This window comes from Calidris pugnax, unplaced genomic scaffold, assembly GCF_001431845.1.
Source record: "Calidris pugnax isolate Ruff unplaced genomic scaffold, ASM143184v1 scaffold56, whole genome shotgun sequence".
In the NCBI taxonomy this organism is placed as follows: Eukaryota; Metazoa; Chordata; class Aves; order Charadriiformes; family Scolopacidae; genus Calidris; species Calidris pugnax.
In genome coordinates, this window is record NW_015090839.1 from 16498081 (window position 1) to 16518619 (window position 20539).

Here is a 20539-nt window from a genome sequence, read left to right on the forward strand (position 1 = left end):
AGGGTCAGCAGATCAAAAATCCAAAAGGGAGAATTCAGGCTGTGAATCAAGTTCTCAAAAGAAAAGAAAAAAAAAGCCTCTGGCAAAACTGTTGTTAAACAGCGGCAGTTTGACTGCTTGGAAACTGGAAACTCAGTGAGCTGCTAAGACCGTTCGATGCACTTTTTGTTCAAAGCCTGGACTCGATAGATTTGTGATCAAACCTGTCAGAGGACACAGCTGAAGAAAAAAGTAGAAAAGCAAACTACAGGATCAGTGGAAAGTAGAAGAGAAGAAAAGCTGAACCACAATCAGAACCCAAATGCTGATGGCAGCTGTAATGCAAGTGATGCAGCTGGACGTTGGGCCACGGTCCCAGGGTTTTGGGCCAGTTCTGGTCCATAAGTTGCAGACCACTTACACTTTCCTTTGTGGGACAAGTTCACTCAGTCAACTTGTAGCTGACTAAAGCATTTACTAATATTCAAACAACCTCATTTATAGCCACATGCAGGTAAGACTTTTATGAAGTCATTCAACAAATAGAAGCAGCATCAGTTCTCGTTATCCTACTTAAAAATTCAATCATTCTGCTTTCTTTCATCTTGTTGGTAGACCAAAATTATAGCAAAATTTCTATGGCAGCAGAATGCAAAGTGCATTAGTGCAGCATAATCCTCCGCCTCTCCACCCTCAACCTCTGCTTCTGTTTCAGAACCTAAGTTTGTTATCTCTTTAACATTCCACATAAAAAAAGAACACAAACTTTCTAAAAATACTGTACGTTGCTGGAGGATTCAGAAAAGACATATTGTGGAAGGTATTAAGAGCCCTATTTCCTCTGGAAGTCACAGAAAGGTATGTTGAATTGATTCAATGCAGAAGCGCACTCAAAAATTATAGAAGGGCTTCTGAGGCAGTATTTGGGCCAAATTCAGGTAGGTCAGGCTAAGCCAAGGCTCAACGATACTCTTTGGAGAGATTGTTATTACATTTTAGACCAAACTGCCGGAAGTCTTAAACATGTTAAAGCTGTGATCAAACTCTCCAGAAAAGGACTGTTTGCATCATACTTCAGTTATGTACAGAAAGAAACTGGAAAAAAAAAAATATTTCTTTTTCAAGGTACAAATCTGGGAAATTCTCATCTTATCCCTTATATCTCAAACCTTTAAAATTGAAATGGAGTTTACAGTTGAAATGCCCAATTAAAAATTTGCATCAGTATAGCCAGCAAATGAGACATCCCATTTTACAAATGAGTAAGATGGGAAGACAAGATGGGTGTGAAAAAGAATGATGCTGAGCTAAACAAAGCATTTATCCTGAAATATTGAAAGGACACATTTTCTGATAATTAATCTTACCTTTATGATCTTTTCAACGCCTGAAGAACAGATCATGTAAGTGTGAGGGTTAAACCGGACTTGGTTTACAATTGACCGATGACCTTTCAATACCATAAAAGCACCATTGACGACCCTGCCAATGCCACCTAGGGGAAAAACAAGCACACACTGAAATGAATCATTGAATCTTCATATTGCTTTCATTCATAATCATTTAAAGTTGTATTACATTTGACAATGCGCTTTGGCTTTATTTTGCAATATTTTAAGGCCTGCGTTGGCTGCAGAATTCCAATTTTATGAGCAATGCCCCTATGAAATGCTGCAAGTTTGATGAAAAGCATCCTTCTTGCAAATTAGGACTTAGAGGCTAGCTTTAGTTCAACTGTCTAAACAAACAATGAAGGTTTTTGACCTAATAGGACAAGTATGTGAATAAGAACAACATACATAGTTAATGAAATCACCAGTGAAACCATTGTTCCTAAGGCATGACACTACTCACAGTTTGAAAATTTGAAGCAGAGGCAAATAAAGAGGTTGACTTAATTAATAGCTATACTCTGTTTTTTTAATCTACTTTTTAAAATCAGCAATTCATTACTGTCACAGTTTACTCCAGTCTGATGGGAAGGAATGTAAAAGAGGCAATCTTCAAGGCTACAAATCTGAGTTACTACATTACAGCTGGACTTAGTACAGACTAGGATCTGTAACAACACATACTTCTGTGAATCAAGCTTAGAGAGGGACCTGAAATACCATATCTAACCAGTGGGTTATATCACCCTTTGTCACAAGGCAGTGAATCGACTGAAGTGGAATGCTTTTGTGTTTATGGTAAAACTCAGAACAGAAGCAAGACAACTTTTCTGCTTGGTCATTGACTCTTATGAGGTCTGTATAACCAAAAGCAAGAAATTCACACAGCAATTTTTTATATTAATAGTTTTACAAAACTGAAACCATATGTTAGAAAGCACACCTGTGTAAACATACATAATAAATCAATATAATAATAAACAAGTGTCAATCAACATGCTATGATTAGCATTTTCAGTGAAAGAAACCAAAATGTTTAAAAGAGGGGAAGTAAAAACTTAAAACCACTTCAGAAGAAAACAATCTTGCTATTTATAACTTCAAAGGTCGTAAGCACACTTTACAGAAAGTTAAAATAATTTCATTAGCTTCTCTGTTACTTATAGTCATCTCAACACTAAATGAATAAACTTTGTTTTTCTTGTTGAAGATGTTTGCTATCCTCCTTTGTCCTCAATGGGAGCTCTTTCAGCTGAAATAGCTGCTGGTTTAAGCCCTAAAGCCCGATGTTGAACAACTTGTCTTCTGAAACAGAGTTGGAGTTCTCCTGCAATCCACATTTCCTAAAGAAAAACTTGCATTGACAGTGAAGAGTAGCAAGATAGAAGGGTAAAGGAATAAAAAAAAAAAGAAAAGAAAAGAAAAAAAAAAGAAAAAAGGCATTCCTATATCACCTTCAATTTGGCAGGTTACATAAATGATAAAGAACTGCAGCCAATGAGGTTGTGTTTAGCTCCTTTCCTCTTAGAAATAAGTACTCTGTCCCTTCCACTCATTATAGCTACACTCTGAAGGCCAGACTGATGCATACATGGTGTACAGACCATGATAGGGATTTAGAAGCAAGGAGTGATCCAACTCCTAAAAATCCGGAGACAGATCTTTTTTACTGCTTTTGGAAAGCATTCTGTTTGCACAAATCAGTTTTTGCAGACCAAACTGCAGCTTCATGGAACTTTGGGATAGAAAGATAATGTGCCTGAAGAAGGGAAAAGAGATGGCAAGTAACTCCAAGGACCAAATCGCACGGCCATTTTAAAGACTTTGTATATAGAATGAAAGCTCATTTAGAATTAAGAAAACTTGAGAGGGAGACCATCACTCCAGTTAACTCCTAAATACGTTCATCAAAACTGCACTGAGACTGAGCTACGTGAACAGTTTCTACAAGTTCTGCCTTCAGCCACTGGAGCAAGATTTCACCAGTGTAAGCGACGTTGACTGAGAAGTAACTGATTGAACAGCAACTTCATTAAATGCCAAATTGGGCTGTTTTGATTTTCTTTTCCGTTTTATGAGATTCCTCACGTCCTTTCATTCTGCTCACCCTGCTAGACACTTATGACCACATTTATGGCTGATGGCAAGTTGCCTTACTCCCACAGCATTCCTTCCAGCCAAATCACAGTTGTCAATCTAATTGCATCTATCAAGCCAATGGTAGATGGTTACATCAAGTCCAGTTCTCAGTGCATTTATCTTGACCTAGCAGACAAGTGTTCCAGGAAAGAGGGCCTCGGGAATGAACAATTTGCTTAGGAAATGCTTCCAAGTCTGTAAGTAATGCGTAAAACAAGTTTTAACTATCCATGGACTCTAGCTGCCTGAATTCAGGACAAACCAAGAAATATGCCCTATGAAACACTCACAAAAGACTCAGAAGTTAAAGAGACAATGAGCAAAGAAAGAAGTATAATGGAGATGAAATACAAATTTAGGGCATCAATATTTTGGGCTGCATTTCCAAGTCAGTTGTTGGCCTTTTGTGGTACTGGGTGAATTAACACATGGTTATTTTCCTAATAAAACAGTGAAACCAGTTATCTAATGCCAGAAACATCTTCTGGCATTAAAACGTTCAATGTTTATCAATAGACTAAAAGCACTGGATGAAAAGTGCTCAGCATACCATGTCTAGAGCACAGCTCTCCCTGGGCTGTCATCAAATTCAGACAGTGTCTGAAGCCCAGAAAGCCAACCAAATCCTGGGCTTCATCAAAAGATGCACAGTCAGCAGGTCGATGGAGGTGATTCTGGCCCCCTCCTCAACCCTGATGAGATCCCACCTGGAGTACTGTGTCCAGCTCTGGGGTCCCCAGCACAAGAAAGACATAGACCTGTTGGAGCAGGTCCAGAGGAGGGCCACAAAAAGGATCAGAGGGGTAGAACCCCTCTCTTACGAGGACAGGCTGAGACAGTTGGAGTTGTTCAGTCTGGAGAAAAGGGCTCTGAGGAGACCTTATACCAGCTTTTCAATAAAGTGGGCTTATAAGAAAGACAGAGACTTTTTACCAAGGCCTGTAGTGAGAGAAGGGGCAACAGTTTTAAGTTGAAAGGGAGTAGATTTGTATTGGATATAAATAAGGATTTTTTACAATGAGGGCAGTGAGACACTGAAACAGGTTGCTCAGAGAAGTTGTGGATGCCCCTTCTCCGGAAGTGTTCAAGGTCAGAGTGGATGGAGCTTTGAGCAATCAGATCTAGTGGAAGGTGTCCCTGCCCTTTACAGAGGTCCTTTCCAACCCAAACTATTCTGTGATTCTATGAAGTAACTCCAAAGCTTTCTGCTTTAATATTGAAGTTCCCCAAAATTCCTTCTAAGCTGCTAACAGTAAAATCAGAGGAAGCACAGTACTAGAACGTCCTTCAATCCTTTTAAGAGTGAACGTGAACTTCCCTACAAAGCCTCTTAAAACAACTAACTACCCAATTTACATGAAAGTCCCCTAGGAGCAAATTACTGCAATCACAAATCTTAGCAGTCAGCTTCTTGCAGTAGCGTAAGAGGTTTTAATAATTTAAACCAAGAAGTATTGATTCCAGTAACACTCTGATAATCTTTGCGTCAAATAAAATAGACTGCCCCAGGACCTCATTTTTGGACAATCCCTTGCCAATGCAATTTTAGTCTACCAACTCCTATGTGCTTAAGTGACATCTCTAAATCAGTGCTTAATGCAGAGCCTTCTACATCCTTATCCTGACAGTGGTCTCTTCATTCTATAGTGGCTCAGCAAAGTTGCTATGGAATTACGTGTGTATCTGTGTGGCAGACAGATGCCTGTGTCCAGACTTGTCTGGAACCCCCCTGGTCTCCCAGCAGAGGCTCAGCTGCAGCCATAGAGCTTCCAGCCATCTCACAGTGTGAGTAAAGTTTGTTCATGTCTGCTGGCAAAAATAATGTGCATCTGTACATTAAGTGGAGGTTGGCCATAAACTTCCCAAATTCTTGAGGCCATCTTCCTTTTTTGCATGTAATAATTTCTATTTTTTTTTTTGCTGTCTTCACTTGAACTGGTATTTCTATTTGTATTGTAGCAGAATTGGCCTCTGCTATCCCAAAAACACTCAAATTTTGCTTTGGAGGTTTGAGGGTTTTTTAAGGGATAGGAGTATTGTTTGTTTGCTTTTGAATTTAGTGGCATGCACAGGTCCCACAACTGGTTTAGCGTGGCAGCTTTTATAGTCTTAGGTAGTTACCACATGTATAAGCAGTGCTCATACAGAAGCCATTAGCTTACATATATGTTCATAATATTACCAAAAAAAAAAAAAACAACCCAAAAAAACCCCTCTTAAAGTCTTCAAAGGCCGATTACGCTGATTTCAGAAGGTTTGTAACTTTCTAATCTCTAACTACTGGAGAGGAGGGATGGAGATATACCAGCTGGTTTTGCAATACTTTCCAAAAATTGCTATGCTTAAAGACAGTTTTGAGTAGTGGTTTAGTGTTCTAGCTGTACTCATTGTGTATCAAATAAAAGCAAACCAAAGAAACAACAAAGTGAAATGTCAAGAAAATCTCTCTTCCTCTGTACCCTGCAAATAAGTGCTCCTAAGAGGAGCAATACAAAGTCTCAAAAAATTCTTTACATAATATCCTACTATGATACCTAACCAGCTGGAAGAAATAACTTATAAAAGGCTAAATCTGAGGTGTACATTTTAAAACAGATTTCCCCTACACAGATTTGACAAGAATACCATGGCAACACAAGGAATATCTATCTACAGGCTCTGATATAAACCAAAGGAATAATACGATGCTTTGAAGTACTAGATGTCTACTAAGTTGCCAAAGTGATTACCTCTTGGTCTGCTTTATTATTTTATGTTTTCTATATTATGCTAATTAAATTGTCATTAATTATGCAGCTTTGTAACTATTTATGCAAATGAGATGACATTTCACATATTGAGAACATGCTGGATGGTACATACCAACTATCCTAAAAAACACTAATAAATAATAATGAAGGCGAGTGAGAGATTTGGTCAGCAACCTCACCGCTGATGCACAAGTTCTACCACACATAGCAGTGTTTAAAAAAAAAAAAAACAAACCAGAAGAATGAATTATTTGAAGGATAAGAAAAAAAAAAAGGAAGTGATAGATTATTAGGAAAAGTGCCTTAGTGCAGAAATCCTGTAAGAATGTAGAACAGTCTCTAAACTAATGGAAGCTGCATTGTTCCAAACATTAAAAAACCTCAACTGTAAAAGTGCTGGAGAACTTGCTGGGCTAAGGAACAATCCTCCACTGGCTCCGTAACAGAGGAATTAAATGACCTCATTAAGAAGAAGTCCTTTCTATCTGCTCTATCTAGGACACTGAAAAAGAAGTCCCACTGGTTGTTCATATAAGGTAGAAAGACGTTCCACAGACTACAGCATAACTTCATACAAGCCTTGTGAATTATTCAAAGTGCTGAAAACTCCTGAGAAGAACCAGATATTTGCAGCCGCTGCCAGTGTGCCACAGCATACCATTCCACTGTAGTATTTGGCACTACAGTAGAAAGCTCGTTTAAAATTAATTTAGTTTTCATTAATAATATTCCGGGACACATTTAGACCGTAGGCCACAGCCCTGCATTTGAATCCTATGAGGTCATGATGTGCTAACGGAAGAGACATACCATAGTTTGGGAAGTAAATGCACAGCACATTGTGAGCAAATATGCACAGTCTATAGGGCCCCTGCCTGCAGTAAAGCAGATTATGTTTAGATTCCTTAAAAAGCCCCTCTCTGGTCACTCCACAGTGGTATTTGTTTTGTACAGTGGATCCTGTCTTCTCCCAGCACGGTAAGAGGAGACAGTTTCAAGGAGGTACCAGGGGATGCTGGCTTAGTCCTTCTGCTACTACAAGAGACAGCAAAGGGACTATCTCCCCATGAAAAAGCAGCTCCAACTCTATCTGCAGACTGCCTCCTTTGTCACCTTCAAACCCACCCTCCACCTCCCAGGCCAGCTGAAAGGATCACCATGGCCTTGCAAAGATTTACCGTAAGCACAGGGAGCAGTGGCCTGGAACCAGCACCTGCCTCAGGCAACCTACTCTTCCAGGCCATCACCCCCTTTGCCCAGCCTATGCCTAGAACCAGCCCCGTGATCATCTTGTACCTCTGCAGAGGTCCCAAAAGCCAAAGAAAAAAAAGTCATATTTAAACATCTAAAGAATATGCAGAAAGCTGAAGTGGTAGTGGCTATTTTTAGATGTATATTTTCTCCCTTCTTTTGTTGCTACTGAATATCTGCCATGTCTATCTGCCTCTTATCTATACCAACCTTCCCACTGTGGTTATCGCCAGCAGAGCTGAACAACAATATGAAAGCTAAGACAAAATTACTATAGAAATAAACTTTGTCACACCCTTTCCATTTTGTCCCCTCTGAGAGAGATTGCTCTTTCAGTGTATTTAACTGTATAGGTCGCAATGGTTTTTACAATGTTACTGGAACCACGCAAATTACCACCACCAAATACCAAATAAGCTTTTTGAACACAAAGGGAATAAAATAAGTGAAGTGAAATTATCACACAACTGATAGCTTTTTTTTTTTTAAATGGAGGTGTGAAAACTGCTTGCCTGTGCATTTATTTTGTACTGGTAGCTGCAAACACATTCAACAGACTAAAGAGGAAGGAGCTTTGGCACAATCAGATGGCCAACTGCTGGGCACGAAGGCTTCTCCAGCCTCTCCCAGTGCTCAGTCTCATCTCCAGCTTTCTAGTGCTAAATTAGGTATTAAACATGCCAAGGCCTGTGAGAGAAACACTTACAGATGCTGAATCTTTTTCCACCTGGCTAGAGCGCTACAAAGCACCACCTTGTTTTCTGATAGATGCCATCTACCCAGGACATTTCCACAGATTCTTGGTATTAAAATCCAAATGACATGAAAACCAGCCTAAATCCCACTAAATTCTTCTACATTGCCCCACCACTTTCTTGCTGTGATAATCAAACAAGTGTTCCATTGCACACCATGGTCAACACTGATCTGAAGGGAGAGAAACCACAGTCCTAAAAGTAGAACAGTTTGGATCCCAAGACCATGCTTCAGAAAAATCCATTTTTTAAAAATACGAACTTTCCAGAGCGTGCTCCCCATTGGGCCAGGCAGCTTCCCCCTGCCCCACCCCAACTGATATGCATATATGGATGCATACATAAAGAAGTCTCAAAAATAGCTAAAGATATTAAGAAACACTTAATCATCTATTATTCATCTTCACTTGTCAGCCTGGAACTTTGAGAACTTAAACCACAAGCTGTCTCCAATAAGATAACCCTGTTCAAATGTTGTGAAAAGATCTGTTGCTGAATTCTTCAAGCCTAAAGAGGTGTCTGCATTTACAATGACCAACAAGGAGAAAAAGAGGGAAGAAAAATTGCATCAGTTCTGCTGAAAATTGGTGCAATTGGTTTAGTAACTGGACCACAATGACAGGCCCTTTCTTGCTAGCAGTTACAGTCAAAGGCAGAATTAAAAAGAGGTTTTGAAATGCAGTTCGCTGTTCTGATTTAGTGAAGTTTTTGAGAAGCCTGGTGGCAGCCTGCTCACGTAAACTGAAGGATCCCCAACTGTCTTCTCAATCACAAATAAATATCATATCCCTCACATAGCATCTTTGAGCAGTGTTTCAAAAGCAAGAGACAAGCTCTGAGTTGCAAAGATGATTCAGAGTAGTGGGTGAGGAATGTAAATTCCATTTTGCAAAACGTTTGGTCTACTAAGCCCTCTATTACCCCACAAGATGTGTCAGGTTCTGTCTTGAGCAAGGATTCTTTACCAGCTAAGAGGCCATGTTAATAGCAGTGAGGTTTACGTACTGCCTTAAGTGCTTATACAGTAACAGTCTTGCTGGGCAGATGATGCAGGGCTGATGTCTCTTCTCACTTTTAACTTGCCTTGGAGTAAAGTAAAATCTGTGGAAACTCAGGACCATTTTTCTTCTGCCAGACTAACGTATTAATTTTGCTAGAAACTGCCTCTGAAGAAAACTGGAATATATTCTTTAAAGAGGAAATTGGCTAACAAATTCACCAAGTAATCAGCAATTACTCCTGAAGCACAGTGGAGAGCTGGGTAGTACTTGGATGGAGAAGAAAGTGGAAAAATGAGCAAACTACTCCATCTTCAAGAAAGGAAAAAAGGTGGTAAAAAAAAAGCAACAAACCTTCTGGCATAGGAAATCCTGGCCTATTCAGAAAAATCTAAGACTGTGGAGTGAGACAGCCAATAAAACTCTTTAACAGAACAGCTTCCTAAGCAATTTAGGAAATATCTTTTTTCACAGACTCCCCCAGCCTGAAGTAAATCCTGTCTAATAACTGGACCGAACAAAACCTCTGGCAGAGTTTCCAGCTGAGGGGGAATGACTTAATACAGCCTACTAGCAGGACACCTCAAAATCATGATTATTTGAAAAAAAAAAAAACAACCCCCGTAGAATTTGTTCCATTTTACTGGCAAAATACCAGCACAGATAACCATATTCCTCCAACTCGAAATTGTCTGACTGGTGTGCTCCTTCCCATTCTTCTTCACCTCTTGTGCAGCAATGTTGCTAACCATTAGCTGGCTAGTACTTGCTGCACCTGTACTTAAGCAAAATCATCTATTCCTGAGTTGTTATTAAGGATGCAGCTCTGTAAAAACATTTATGCTTGAAAAAAACTTGCTATTTACAAATAGCTGATATAATTTAAGGGAGCTGTATCATAAATATTTATAGCAACACAATGTCTGAATTCAACCGGAAGGTACAAATCAGTTAGAGACACATTTTTATTTAAAATACCAACCAACCAACAGTACAGGACATTGCATCATCCTGTCTAGTTTGTACAACATTGTAAATGAAAGACCACATTCCACCCCCTCAGATCACAGACCCAAAGACACTCCTATTTTAAGCTATAACATGAGAAGGAGTTTGCCACTGAAGCAGAATCTTTCCACATCTCTACAGCAAGACTCCTTCTCCAAGAAGCAGCACAGCAACCTCTCTAGCTGCACAATTATTGTGAACCACAGGGTGAGATTTAAGAAAGGATATTTCATCACATTCAAAACAGGCATAACCCTTCAAGAAGAGATGAATGAAGAAAAGAAGCACTTCAATAAGCCTGTCACAGGTGATTTGGATGGCCAATGAATTATTTGCCACAGAAGCCCAATCTTTAGGTCTAACAAAGCTCGTGAGTTTCGCTAAATCAGTAAGAGAACTGCACAAGTTACAAGAGACTAAGACACATAGCTCCTAGCACAGGATATTCTGATCCCATTAAGCAACCACTGAGGGCAATTGACATTAAGTAATTAATTTTGTAACTGAATGTTGCAAGTTTACCGACACCCTTCCTCAAGTTACAAGAGCCAGAAACCAGAAAGCTGACCAAAACATGGATGGCGTTGTTTTGTGGTAATTTTAGCTATCACTCTTTGTGCAAAAGAGCCAGATAAAAAGTGTCCTCTGCAGCTGCCTGGGAAAAAAAGTTTTCAAGAGCAACACAGCCAGATAAACACAAAATCCCAAATCTAGAATTTACAAACGGGGTCAGGACAACTATAGTAACATGCAAAAAATGTATATCCACACATAAAAACTGACAGATAAATAACTAATAAAAAAGTATGTAACCTTTGTTTTAACTAAGGGAAAATTCCATAAGTAGCAGCAACACAGTGTCAAATGTAAAAGGAAATAATACAAATTAAAAGGAAAGCGGGGAGAAGTCTCTATAAACCCTACACAAAACCAGAAGGCCAAGGTACTGGTATCATTAGCTAAAGACCATCTTCAGAACTTCTGGACTGCAACGTCAAATGTTGTTTAAATAAGCAAACCAAAATTAGAATGGCATTTTCCTCAAAACCCAGCCTTTAACCAAACCTTTTAGAGGCTAATCATCCTCTCAACGGTGATTAACAGCCTTTGAAAATGAAACAAAATATTTTCACTTAACCTCTAATGCAGGTTGTAATTTGCTCACACTACTTCTAAAGCACCTGAGACCGCGGGATAGCACTCAGTTGTACTTAATACCACTAACCTATGCAGTTTAAACTGTCAGAGCCATTAAAAATAGAAACGGCAGAACATTTTTGTAAAGTCTTGAGGCTTTCAGTCAGGATTCACACCCTTCTAAAAGAACCCAGCAATTTATTTCACCAGAAGAGATCCGCTGATGTCGTATGGCTTAGAGCGAGCAGCGGATGATGTCATATTCCCAAACCTTAGGCAACATCAGATGACACCGAATTAGGCACTGACCAACTGTGGCACCTACAATACTACTGCTACACCCCACACTGCTGCTCTTCTTCACTCTAACACCCCTCTCCTCTGCTTTCACGCAGAGCTGAGGTCGTGCTACTTGCTTAGCACGTCTGCCCCAGCATGGGGAAGGGTGAGAGAAGAGGTCAGAAGCGGTCACTTCCAGCAGCTGATAGTGCTTCTCCACCCAGAAAGTAGAGAAGTGTAACTGCTCTGCATTGGGAATCAGTGGGAGGGTTTTGGTGCAAGAGGAAAGAAAGAGGGGAAGAGAGGCCAGTGCACAGGAGCTGTAAGGAGCAGCAGCCTGTGAACCCAGAACCATTTTATGTTGCAAGCTTCATTGAGATGAAATTTCTTAATAAGAGGTCATAAGTTCTTCAGTGAACTCAGTTCACTGAACTCAGATCAGCTTAGAAGCAGCAGAGTTAGTAGACAAGAGGGAGGAAGACACACCCTGCTCCACTCACAGCTCTTTCCCTCCATCAGCTCATCTAAAAGACTCAAATGATCATTATATGAGAAGAAAAACAAAATCAGTACGATAAAAGATTGAAAGGACATTGGCCATTGTTATCCAGAGACCGAATTAGGCATTTGTAAACTCTCCCCATCCAGCTTCCATCCGAATCACTCCAGATTTACCAGCTGAGTAAGAAGAGCAATTTTTCAAAAACCAAACTAGTATTTGTCAGACACCTGCTCCCTCTCCCCCAAATTCCAAAACAACAAAACTTACCTGCTTCTGGATCTGGAGGAATCCTCCACATATACAAATTGAAGTCATCAGAACCCGAAAGGATGTACTGTTAGGAATAAAAATAAAAGTAGTTTACCACAAAGCATTACCTGAATTATGTTATTTTATTGTTCATCTAGTTTCTTCAAACCAAAAATGAGAAAAAAAGATAAATTGTGCCACTCGTTGCACCTCACCAATCAACTTACCCTTAAACGGGGGTGAAGTACCAGCACAAAAATGCTGCATACATATAAATGAACTAAAATTCAAAAGCATGCTTCATGTATCTGATGTGTACTGCCCAAAGCCTATGTCGTCTTTGCTAAATAAGGCTATAGATTTTGGTTGGCTTTAATACAAGTGTGTCTAGATCAAACTCTCATATCTTGCAGCCTGCAACTCTGCTCTTTTTTTAGTGTCAAAGACTTTCATCCTTTTTTTTCCTCACCTCCTGAACCACTGAGGAAAGCTCCATCAAACACGTATCTAAGAATAGAGCTAGCATGTCCTCTACACACGAACACAACACATCTGGCTCATCAGTCTCCTAAGACCACCAAAAGTCAGTCACGGAGGATAATCTTCAACACAGAACAAAACCAAAGCTAAACACTCACTGTCAGCAAGTCTCAAGCAGTTTAAAAAAACCCCCATTTATCACACTGTTCATTTTTTTTCCTGGTTACAGTTACTCTGAAGAGATGGAAGGCCGCCCTCTTTCAACAGTGCATGAATGATAAGCAATCTCTTTATTGTACAGAAGTTTAGGCAATATGCAATTTGAAGTAGCTTAATATACTGCAAACATGCTGTGGAATGACAGGTGACATTTGACATGGTAAAAAGCTTATGCCTCTCAGTTATGAGAAGCCACAAACCGTGCCTCATCCAATCAACTGTATTCCATGTCATTTCTCTCTCTCCCACATTAGAGACAAGATGACATTTAGTCTATAGGGCAGATTCCAATTCCAGTTATACTGGTGTAGACAGTGTAAATCTCTAGCCCTCAACTGACTTAAGGTTTCTGTTTAATCACTACAGTCCAGAAGTCCATTTTTTAATTATTATTATGGTAGAAGCAAGGGAGAAAAAGAAAGAAATGGATCAAGTTTGTCCCTTTTCTCACCTTTCATAGGAGACAAATTCTGTTTTGTTTGGCTCATGTATAACTGGTTTCTATCTTTCCTTCTCCAGGAGTACATAAACTCACCAGGCAAAGTACATCAAGCAGTGAGAAGTCCTGGAGTAACACAGGACTGAGAAGCAAATAAACAAAAAATATACACTAACATGGAGAAGATGGCTATAAATTTGCATATATTCTGTTTGCAATGCTAATTAAGTTCGTAAAGTGTTTGGATGTTTCCAGGCACAAAAATGAAATAACCAACCACTAAAATCCCTTCTACGGTTTCCTCCTATGACAATCCAACCATTCTTTTTTCTCTTAGTTTTAAGGATGTAGGATGTGAGTAAGCACTCATGAATGCAATTCTGCTTGTTTTCTGACAGATAAAAAGCAGTGATCAAACAAAAGTTCCTTTAAAAACTTGTGCACACTAGTTCGGTATCACTCATACACCCATCCTTTCCAAGCCAGAGAAGTTATTTCTAAAAGCCAACATGTTCAAGCCCTTAGGCACCTCACCTCTGCCAGACTGACCTGACGGTGCCAGGAATATGTGCTTCCCTTTCATTTGACTGCTCGTAAATGTTAGCTCACAGCAGGCTGAGCCACTGCGCCAGAACTACAGAGATTAGGGCTCATATAAGCAACCTCCCAGCACCTCTAGTATGTTTTGTAACACAAGAAATGCTACATGGGAAAAAAAAGATTAAAAAGTCTTGGTTAAAGTTATGAAGATGTTGCCAATTGTTAGTATTTATTACCAAATTGTGTGGTTGAAGCAGCAACTGGTTTGCCCAGGACACATTGGGGAAAATGGAGACTTCTAAACGAGCTGGAAAGGTCAGTATCTTGAATTTATGACCATAACACCTTTTTTTTTTCTTCTCTAAAACAAACAAGTTCTAACAACTCCTCAATATGAGAGTCATTTAGCACTTTACGTCATAAATCAAAGCAAGCTACCAACAACGACAGGCCCCAAAGTGACAGATTTCAGCTATCCTGCACCAGGGACACAACACAGAAAAAATGTGCACGGAACCAAGTGTCTGTGTCTTCAAGTCAGTTTCTGAACTGATTTGCAGAGGAACACACTGTGTATCCTGCAAGACTCAAGGGTCAATCACGTAGGAAATCACTGCCCAACGAACAAGAACATGGTACCTGCAAAGACCACTCATCTGAGCATACTCTGTCTTGCTTTGGAGACAGAAAAGTTTAGTGGCCTTGCTGTGCTGTGGAGTAATGGCAACTTGACTGTACTATCAAAAGTGTAACCAGGAGGTCAAGACAAGTGATTATTCCCCTTACATGGCACTTTTGTGGCCACTCCTGGATTATTGTGTCTGGTTTGTGTCCCTCAATATAAGAGTGGCACTAATGACTCGGACAAAGAGTGGAGAAGGGCCACTGGGGCTGAAAGCACACGTCCTGAGAGGAAAAGCTAAGGGAACTGGCCTTATTTAGCCAGAAGAAGAGAAAGTGAAGGGACAGAGTGGACCCCAACAGTCTCCCACTGTCTGAAGGAATAGGGAGCAGCTGGGGCCAGACTCTTCTCAGAGGAATGCCACAGACGCTCAGGAAGCAACCGTCACAAGTCACAGCAAGGGAAATTCCAGCTGAGCACAAAGGAACAGCACGTTCAGGAGGAGCATAAAAAACACTGCAGCTCGGCCCAGAAAGGTGCTGGAATCTCCACCCTTGCAAATCCAAAATTTACCTCTACAATTCCCTGAGCAACCTGATCTGACTTTGAAGATGCTCTGCTGTGAGAAGCAGCTTAAGTCAGATGACCTTAAGTCCGAGCAGTCTTCTGATTCATTTTTTCGAAGATTATTAAAGTAAAGAGGGAAATAATTATTTTGGTGGATTGGGGCTGGTTTTTGGGTTGAGAAGTGGAAGGGGAGAGGACCGGAGAGGCAGGCAGTGTCAGGAAAATGCCCACCTGAAACCTTTTAAGCTCCAGCACACATCACAGCTTCATGAAAATTCCTATGGGAAGACAAGCTTTGGCCACATCGAGGCATAAGCTGCAGTTCAGCACATGGACTTGCATAAATTCAGGTGGTCAAGATCTGGAGAATTTATAGGAAAATTGTCAAAGCATCTTAAAGTAGTTCAGAGAATCACAGAATGGTTGAGGCTAGAAGGGACCTCCAGAAATCATCTGGTCCAACCACCCTGCTCAGGCAGGGTCACCTAGAGCCAAGTGCCCAGGACCATGTCCAGAAGGCTTTTGAATATCCCCAATGGCAGAGATAGTTGGATTGACTATCTCCAACTGAGATAGTTCCTACCTACTCAAAAGCACCATGAATTCCTTCACGTCATTACCATTTCCTAGCCTTTATGACATTTGCACCAATCAAATACACTTGGCCAAAGTATTCTGGAGTGAATGAAGAGAAAATAAGTAGGAATGAATACAGCATCTGCATTGCAATTTATGTTTAGTCACAGAACAAAGCTCAGCTCAGGATCTGTGCTGTTCTGAAGTGTTTACAGGTTTAATCTTGCAACTAGACAGCCATCAGTAAGTGCCAAAATCATTAACTAACAATGTCATCAACACAAGTTTGATGTTGTAAGCAACAGGCTGTGAGTTCCAAACTTTTTATATAAATTGAAATTTTATTTTGATAGCTAGCTCTGCCAATAATTATCAGAAATAGATCATACTCCATAAAATATCTAACTATTTGGTACCTCTGCCATTCCACTGCTACCACTGTAGCAACCAGCATTGTTTTCCACTCTCTTTCCCCGTTACGATACCTCTGGGATACATGTTTTCCCGCTGTTCTCACAATATAGAGCTGAATTCCCAAATGCATTCCTTTTGTCCTTTTCTGCAAGACCAGGTGATAGAGATCTGAGAAGTGGAACGTGGTTTTTCAGAGAGACCAAGAGACTGCCAGAAGCACAACTTCGTGACTGCAGCTGGTGCGAGAGAGATGTGCCAGCTGAAGCTTCAAGAATAGACACCCAAGCTGCTGAAGCCAGAAACACGCCTCTTCCATGACATTTCAAAGAGAAACTCAATTCCAATTCGTACTCCCTGCACAAGACAATGGGAACCCAAGGCCTCTGGAGAGTACAGCTGGACTGATGTTACTAGGACATCTACATCATCATCTGTGAAAATTTTCCTTTGATGTATTCATTATTAGTATAACAATGAGCCAATAGTTTTTCACACTAGTTGAAAGTTAGAGAACAAAAATTGAGAAAACACAAGTCAATCCATACTACTAGAAAATTCAAAGTAATAACTGCTATGAAGTGCACCAAGCCCTCGTTAATAACGCTGAAATCCTGAGGGAACAGAGTAGACTTTTATAAAGGAAGGAACAGAAAGAAAAGAGTTGGGGTGGGGTAGATGAAAGAATGTCATCCTGCATATGCTTAGACTCCACTTTAATTGTGGCCAAGGATTTTTGGTCCTGAGGGGATGTACAAAGTACCTTCTGTTCACTCACTTTAAGAACAAAAGCCCAGATAATCAAATCACAGAGGTAAGGCAGTGAGAGGCAAAACCAGGCATTTCAGAGAGACAAGTAAATGGCTCTCTCCCTCCTCCCACACTCCCTCCCCAAAAGGCAAACTGGAAGCAGAGCACAACCTCAAGAACCAGTGCTGAATTCTGAATCAGACCAGACACGGCGCGAGGAGCTCAGATGCTCAGATGTCTGGGGGGGAGAGACCAATATTAAAACCACCTGTTTCATTGTCTGCATTTTTGCTGCTGTATCTGACCAGGACTTTGGAAATCAACATTCACAATATTCACATGAACATGAGATTAGACAGAAAAACAGTTGCTAATAATTAATATTGGAGTTTTTTTAGAAGGGAAGAATCGGCTTCTCTGTCTAGCTGTTAGCAACAATGACAGGAAAAGGCTTCCAGATGACTACAAGCTGCTGATTCAGAAGTTTGCCTTAGAAGGAAGAAAACTCTCAGGCGTGGTTAGTCTGCTGCTGGAGAAAACACAAATCCAGTCTGAGCTTCAAGTACGCATAAAATGCTTAAAATGAACTACCATCAGGAATCTGGCAGAACTACTTCGGACTAGCACTCCCCACTCATTCCACTGCAACTCTTCTCATTTTCTCTCTCCCCAAGGAAATTACGGCAGTTGATATAAATAAATGGAGATCTAATCTGCTGCTGCTATAGTCTCGTAACAGTAGCATTAGCATTGCGTTTTGCAGAGTACTACCACTCTAGGGGATTTATTTTTGTTCTTACCACTGCCAGTTTGAAAGCTTTCAAAATCCCACAAGCTACATTTCCTCAGGTGCTACTGAATATGGAGTATTTCAATAAAATTGTATCTAAATCCAACCTTATTTTACAGTTTCAAACATCCAGGTTTCCTGTTTCCATAAAATTTCCTCTTACTTAAGACCTGTATCAGAGACATTTTTAAGCTTTTGGCCCCAGACAAGGGACCAGCCAACATGGATCATTTTCCCAAAAGTATCAGCCAGTCTTTTGAATGGCCCTACTAGTGTAGGGGAGAACAAGAAGGTGGTAGAGGAATTTATCATAAAAACACAAACCAAAAAGCACCATCACCATATAATTATAAATGGATGAATGTGACCACGGGTAGCAGTACAGAGATGAAACCATTTGAAAAGTGATTGCTGCTAAGTTACTAACAGGAAAAAGCTTGTTAAGAGACACTCAGATTCCAAAATGGTGCTTACAGCTTTTGCTAACAAATCAGCTCTGAAAGAGACTAAACTTCTTAAATCTCAATTCCTACTCACTTGACCATGTCTGTCCTTTCCTCAGAGGGGCCAATGAAACTTGGGGCAGAAAAGATCAGAGTAGATAGAATTTTTCTCAACCTTTTAACAAACTGTCCCTTAGCTTCTGGAAGTAATGCAAAAGCTATACACTGGGGAGGCAGCACAGAGGCATCCAAGTTTGAAACAGTTCTGCTGGTGCTTTGCACATCTCCTTTCAGAGGCAGGATGTACAGTCCCTCTATATGTGAGGGTGGTGAGACACTGGAACAGGTTATAGTCCCTCTATATGTGAGGGTGGTGAGGCACTGGAACAGGTTGCCCAGAGAAGCTGTGGGTGCCCCATCCCTGGAGGTGTTCAAGGTCAGGCTGGATGGGGCTTTGAGCCAACCTGCTCTGGTGGGAGGTGTCCCTGCCCATGGCAGGGGGGTTGGAACAAGGTGATCTTTAAGGTCCCTTTCACTCGAACCATTCTATGATTCTATGATATTGCCTATAACTCATGGGTGAGTTACTTTGCTTTTTTCCCCTGTGACAACAGATAAAGAATCTGGATTGGTGGCAGTCTGCTAGGCTGGAGCCTTAACTCCCCTCGAGCACATTAAAAGATCTGCCTTGCACATCTTCTCTGTGGTGGGAATATGCACTGGGGAAACCACAGTTTGACAAGAACCATCACTGAAGTCTGAAAACCATTTGTCCAAAAGAGATTGAAATTCATAGCATCAGCACTTTGGAGAAGGAATCCATTTACAAGAAGAACATAAAAAACCTGTATTTTTCCAAGGCGGAAAGCTTTCCTAAGGAAACCGAGCTTATGCTCTTTTGTTCTTTGTGGCATCTCTCTGACTTGAAAAACTTTTAAGCCTAATGGCCAATTTCAAATTTGATAGAGGACCTGAGGGTTCCAGAATTATGGACTGCCTAGAAATATTCTATTACAGACAGACAGCCACACAGAAGAGAAAGAGAGAGCCACTGAGAGCAAAGCAGTACCATAATTACACCCCGCTACTAAACATCAGGAAACCCAAATGGGAACTCATCCTGGAACCCAACAAATTCCCAATGATTCACCACAATCTGCTTGTCATGAACTATTTAAAAAGGAATTAGAAACCAAGCTGTAAATAAAAAGTAAGAAAGATCACCTCATATACACATATATTTATGTGTGTGCTTGCAAGTGTATATAAAACATTGCAACCATGAACAGAGGTCTTGCTATATACTACATATTTTGGATGAAAAAAGTTTGACAGAAGACAAACAAAATTCTTTTTGATAGCTGCTTCTGGGCCTTTTGTGATGCCAAGACTGCTCTACACATATTCCTTATAAATGTGACTTCCTCTGCTATTTTCTCCATCTTAAAAAAAAAAAGGCTGATATCTAATTTACCATTTGATCAGAATTTGTTGTTAAGTCTGCATTTCCTGCAAGTAGAAAGTCTACAGATTTGTTTTCAAATCATGTCTTTGTTGTTAGAGTACCTATTGACCAGAGAGGAAACAAGGTAAGGACACATCTATGGAGGAAGAAAAGACTTTTTCCTATTCAAAAAGCGAAGAGAGGCAAATAAACAAGGAATTAGCAACGTAATACAGCTTGTTTGAGATGATCAATACCAGAGGAATGAAAGAAAAAAAATAGTCTCCCACAGCGCAGAGCACTCTTTTCCTTTCCTTAAATAATTAAGAAATAAACAACAGTATATTGGTCAAGTATTTCCATCTCTCTGCAATTCCTGATCTTTCTGTCAGGCTGTAACCTTTATGCTGATGAATCTAGGCTTTTAGTATAGAACCCCCACTGAGTACAGCTTGAAAGCCTGCTCTAATGATCATCTACTGACCTCCTCAGTAGGTATGTTCCCACCTACATTCCCTCATGCCAACATGAGCACTTGCAACACAGCAGCGGTCTGGTTTGGTAGCTAGAACAGTAAGATCCCATACAAATGACAATCAGTCATTCAACACTATTTCTTCTCATTTATGTGTTTCAACCAGCTTCTCTAGGGGTCAGGTGGGTCCAGTAGAGCCAAGGTAAAGCACAGAACCTCCCCTCTGAAGGGCATACCGCTTTTTCGTACCCTCAGACTGCACCCCCAGTCAGAGTCTCCTCCCTTTAGAAGCTCTCACTGTCACCAACTAAGAATTTCCTCCCTCCAAGGCAGTGACACCAGGGT

At 40.4% G+C, this 20539-nt stretch overlaps 1 protein-coding gene across 2 annotated transcripts in view; it reads right to left on the reverse strand.

Annotated features, from left to right (window-relative positions):
- The window catches only part of DCAF5 (DDB1 and CUL4 associated factor 5), a 71872-nt gene that overhangs the window by 7241 nt on the left and 44092 nt on the right, over nucleotides 1-20539 (reverse strand). For both annotated transcript variants that reach the window (XM_014941966.1, XM_014941965.1), the window contains exons 7-8: nucleotides 12457-12523; nucleotides 1347-1474 (exon numbers count right to left, since the gene is read on the reverse strand). In XM_014941966.1, coding sequence (XP_014797452.1) covers nucleotides 1347-1474; nucleotides 12457-12523 — 195 coding nt within the window. The remainder of the gene's footprint in view (nucleotides 1-1346; nucleotides 1475-12456; nucleotides 12524-20539) is intronic.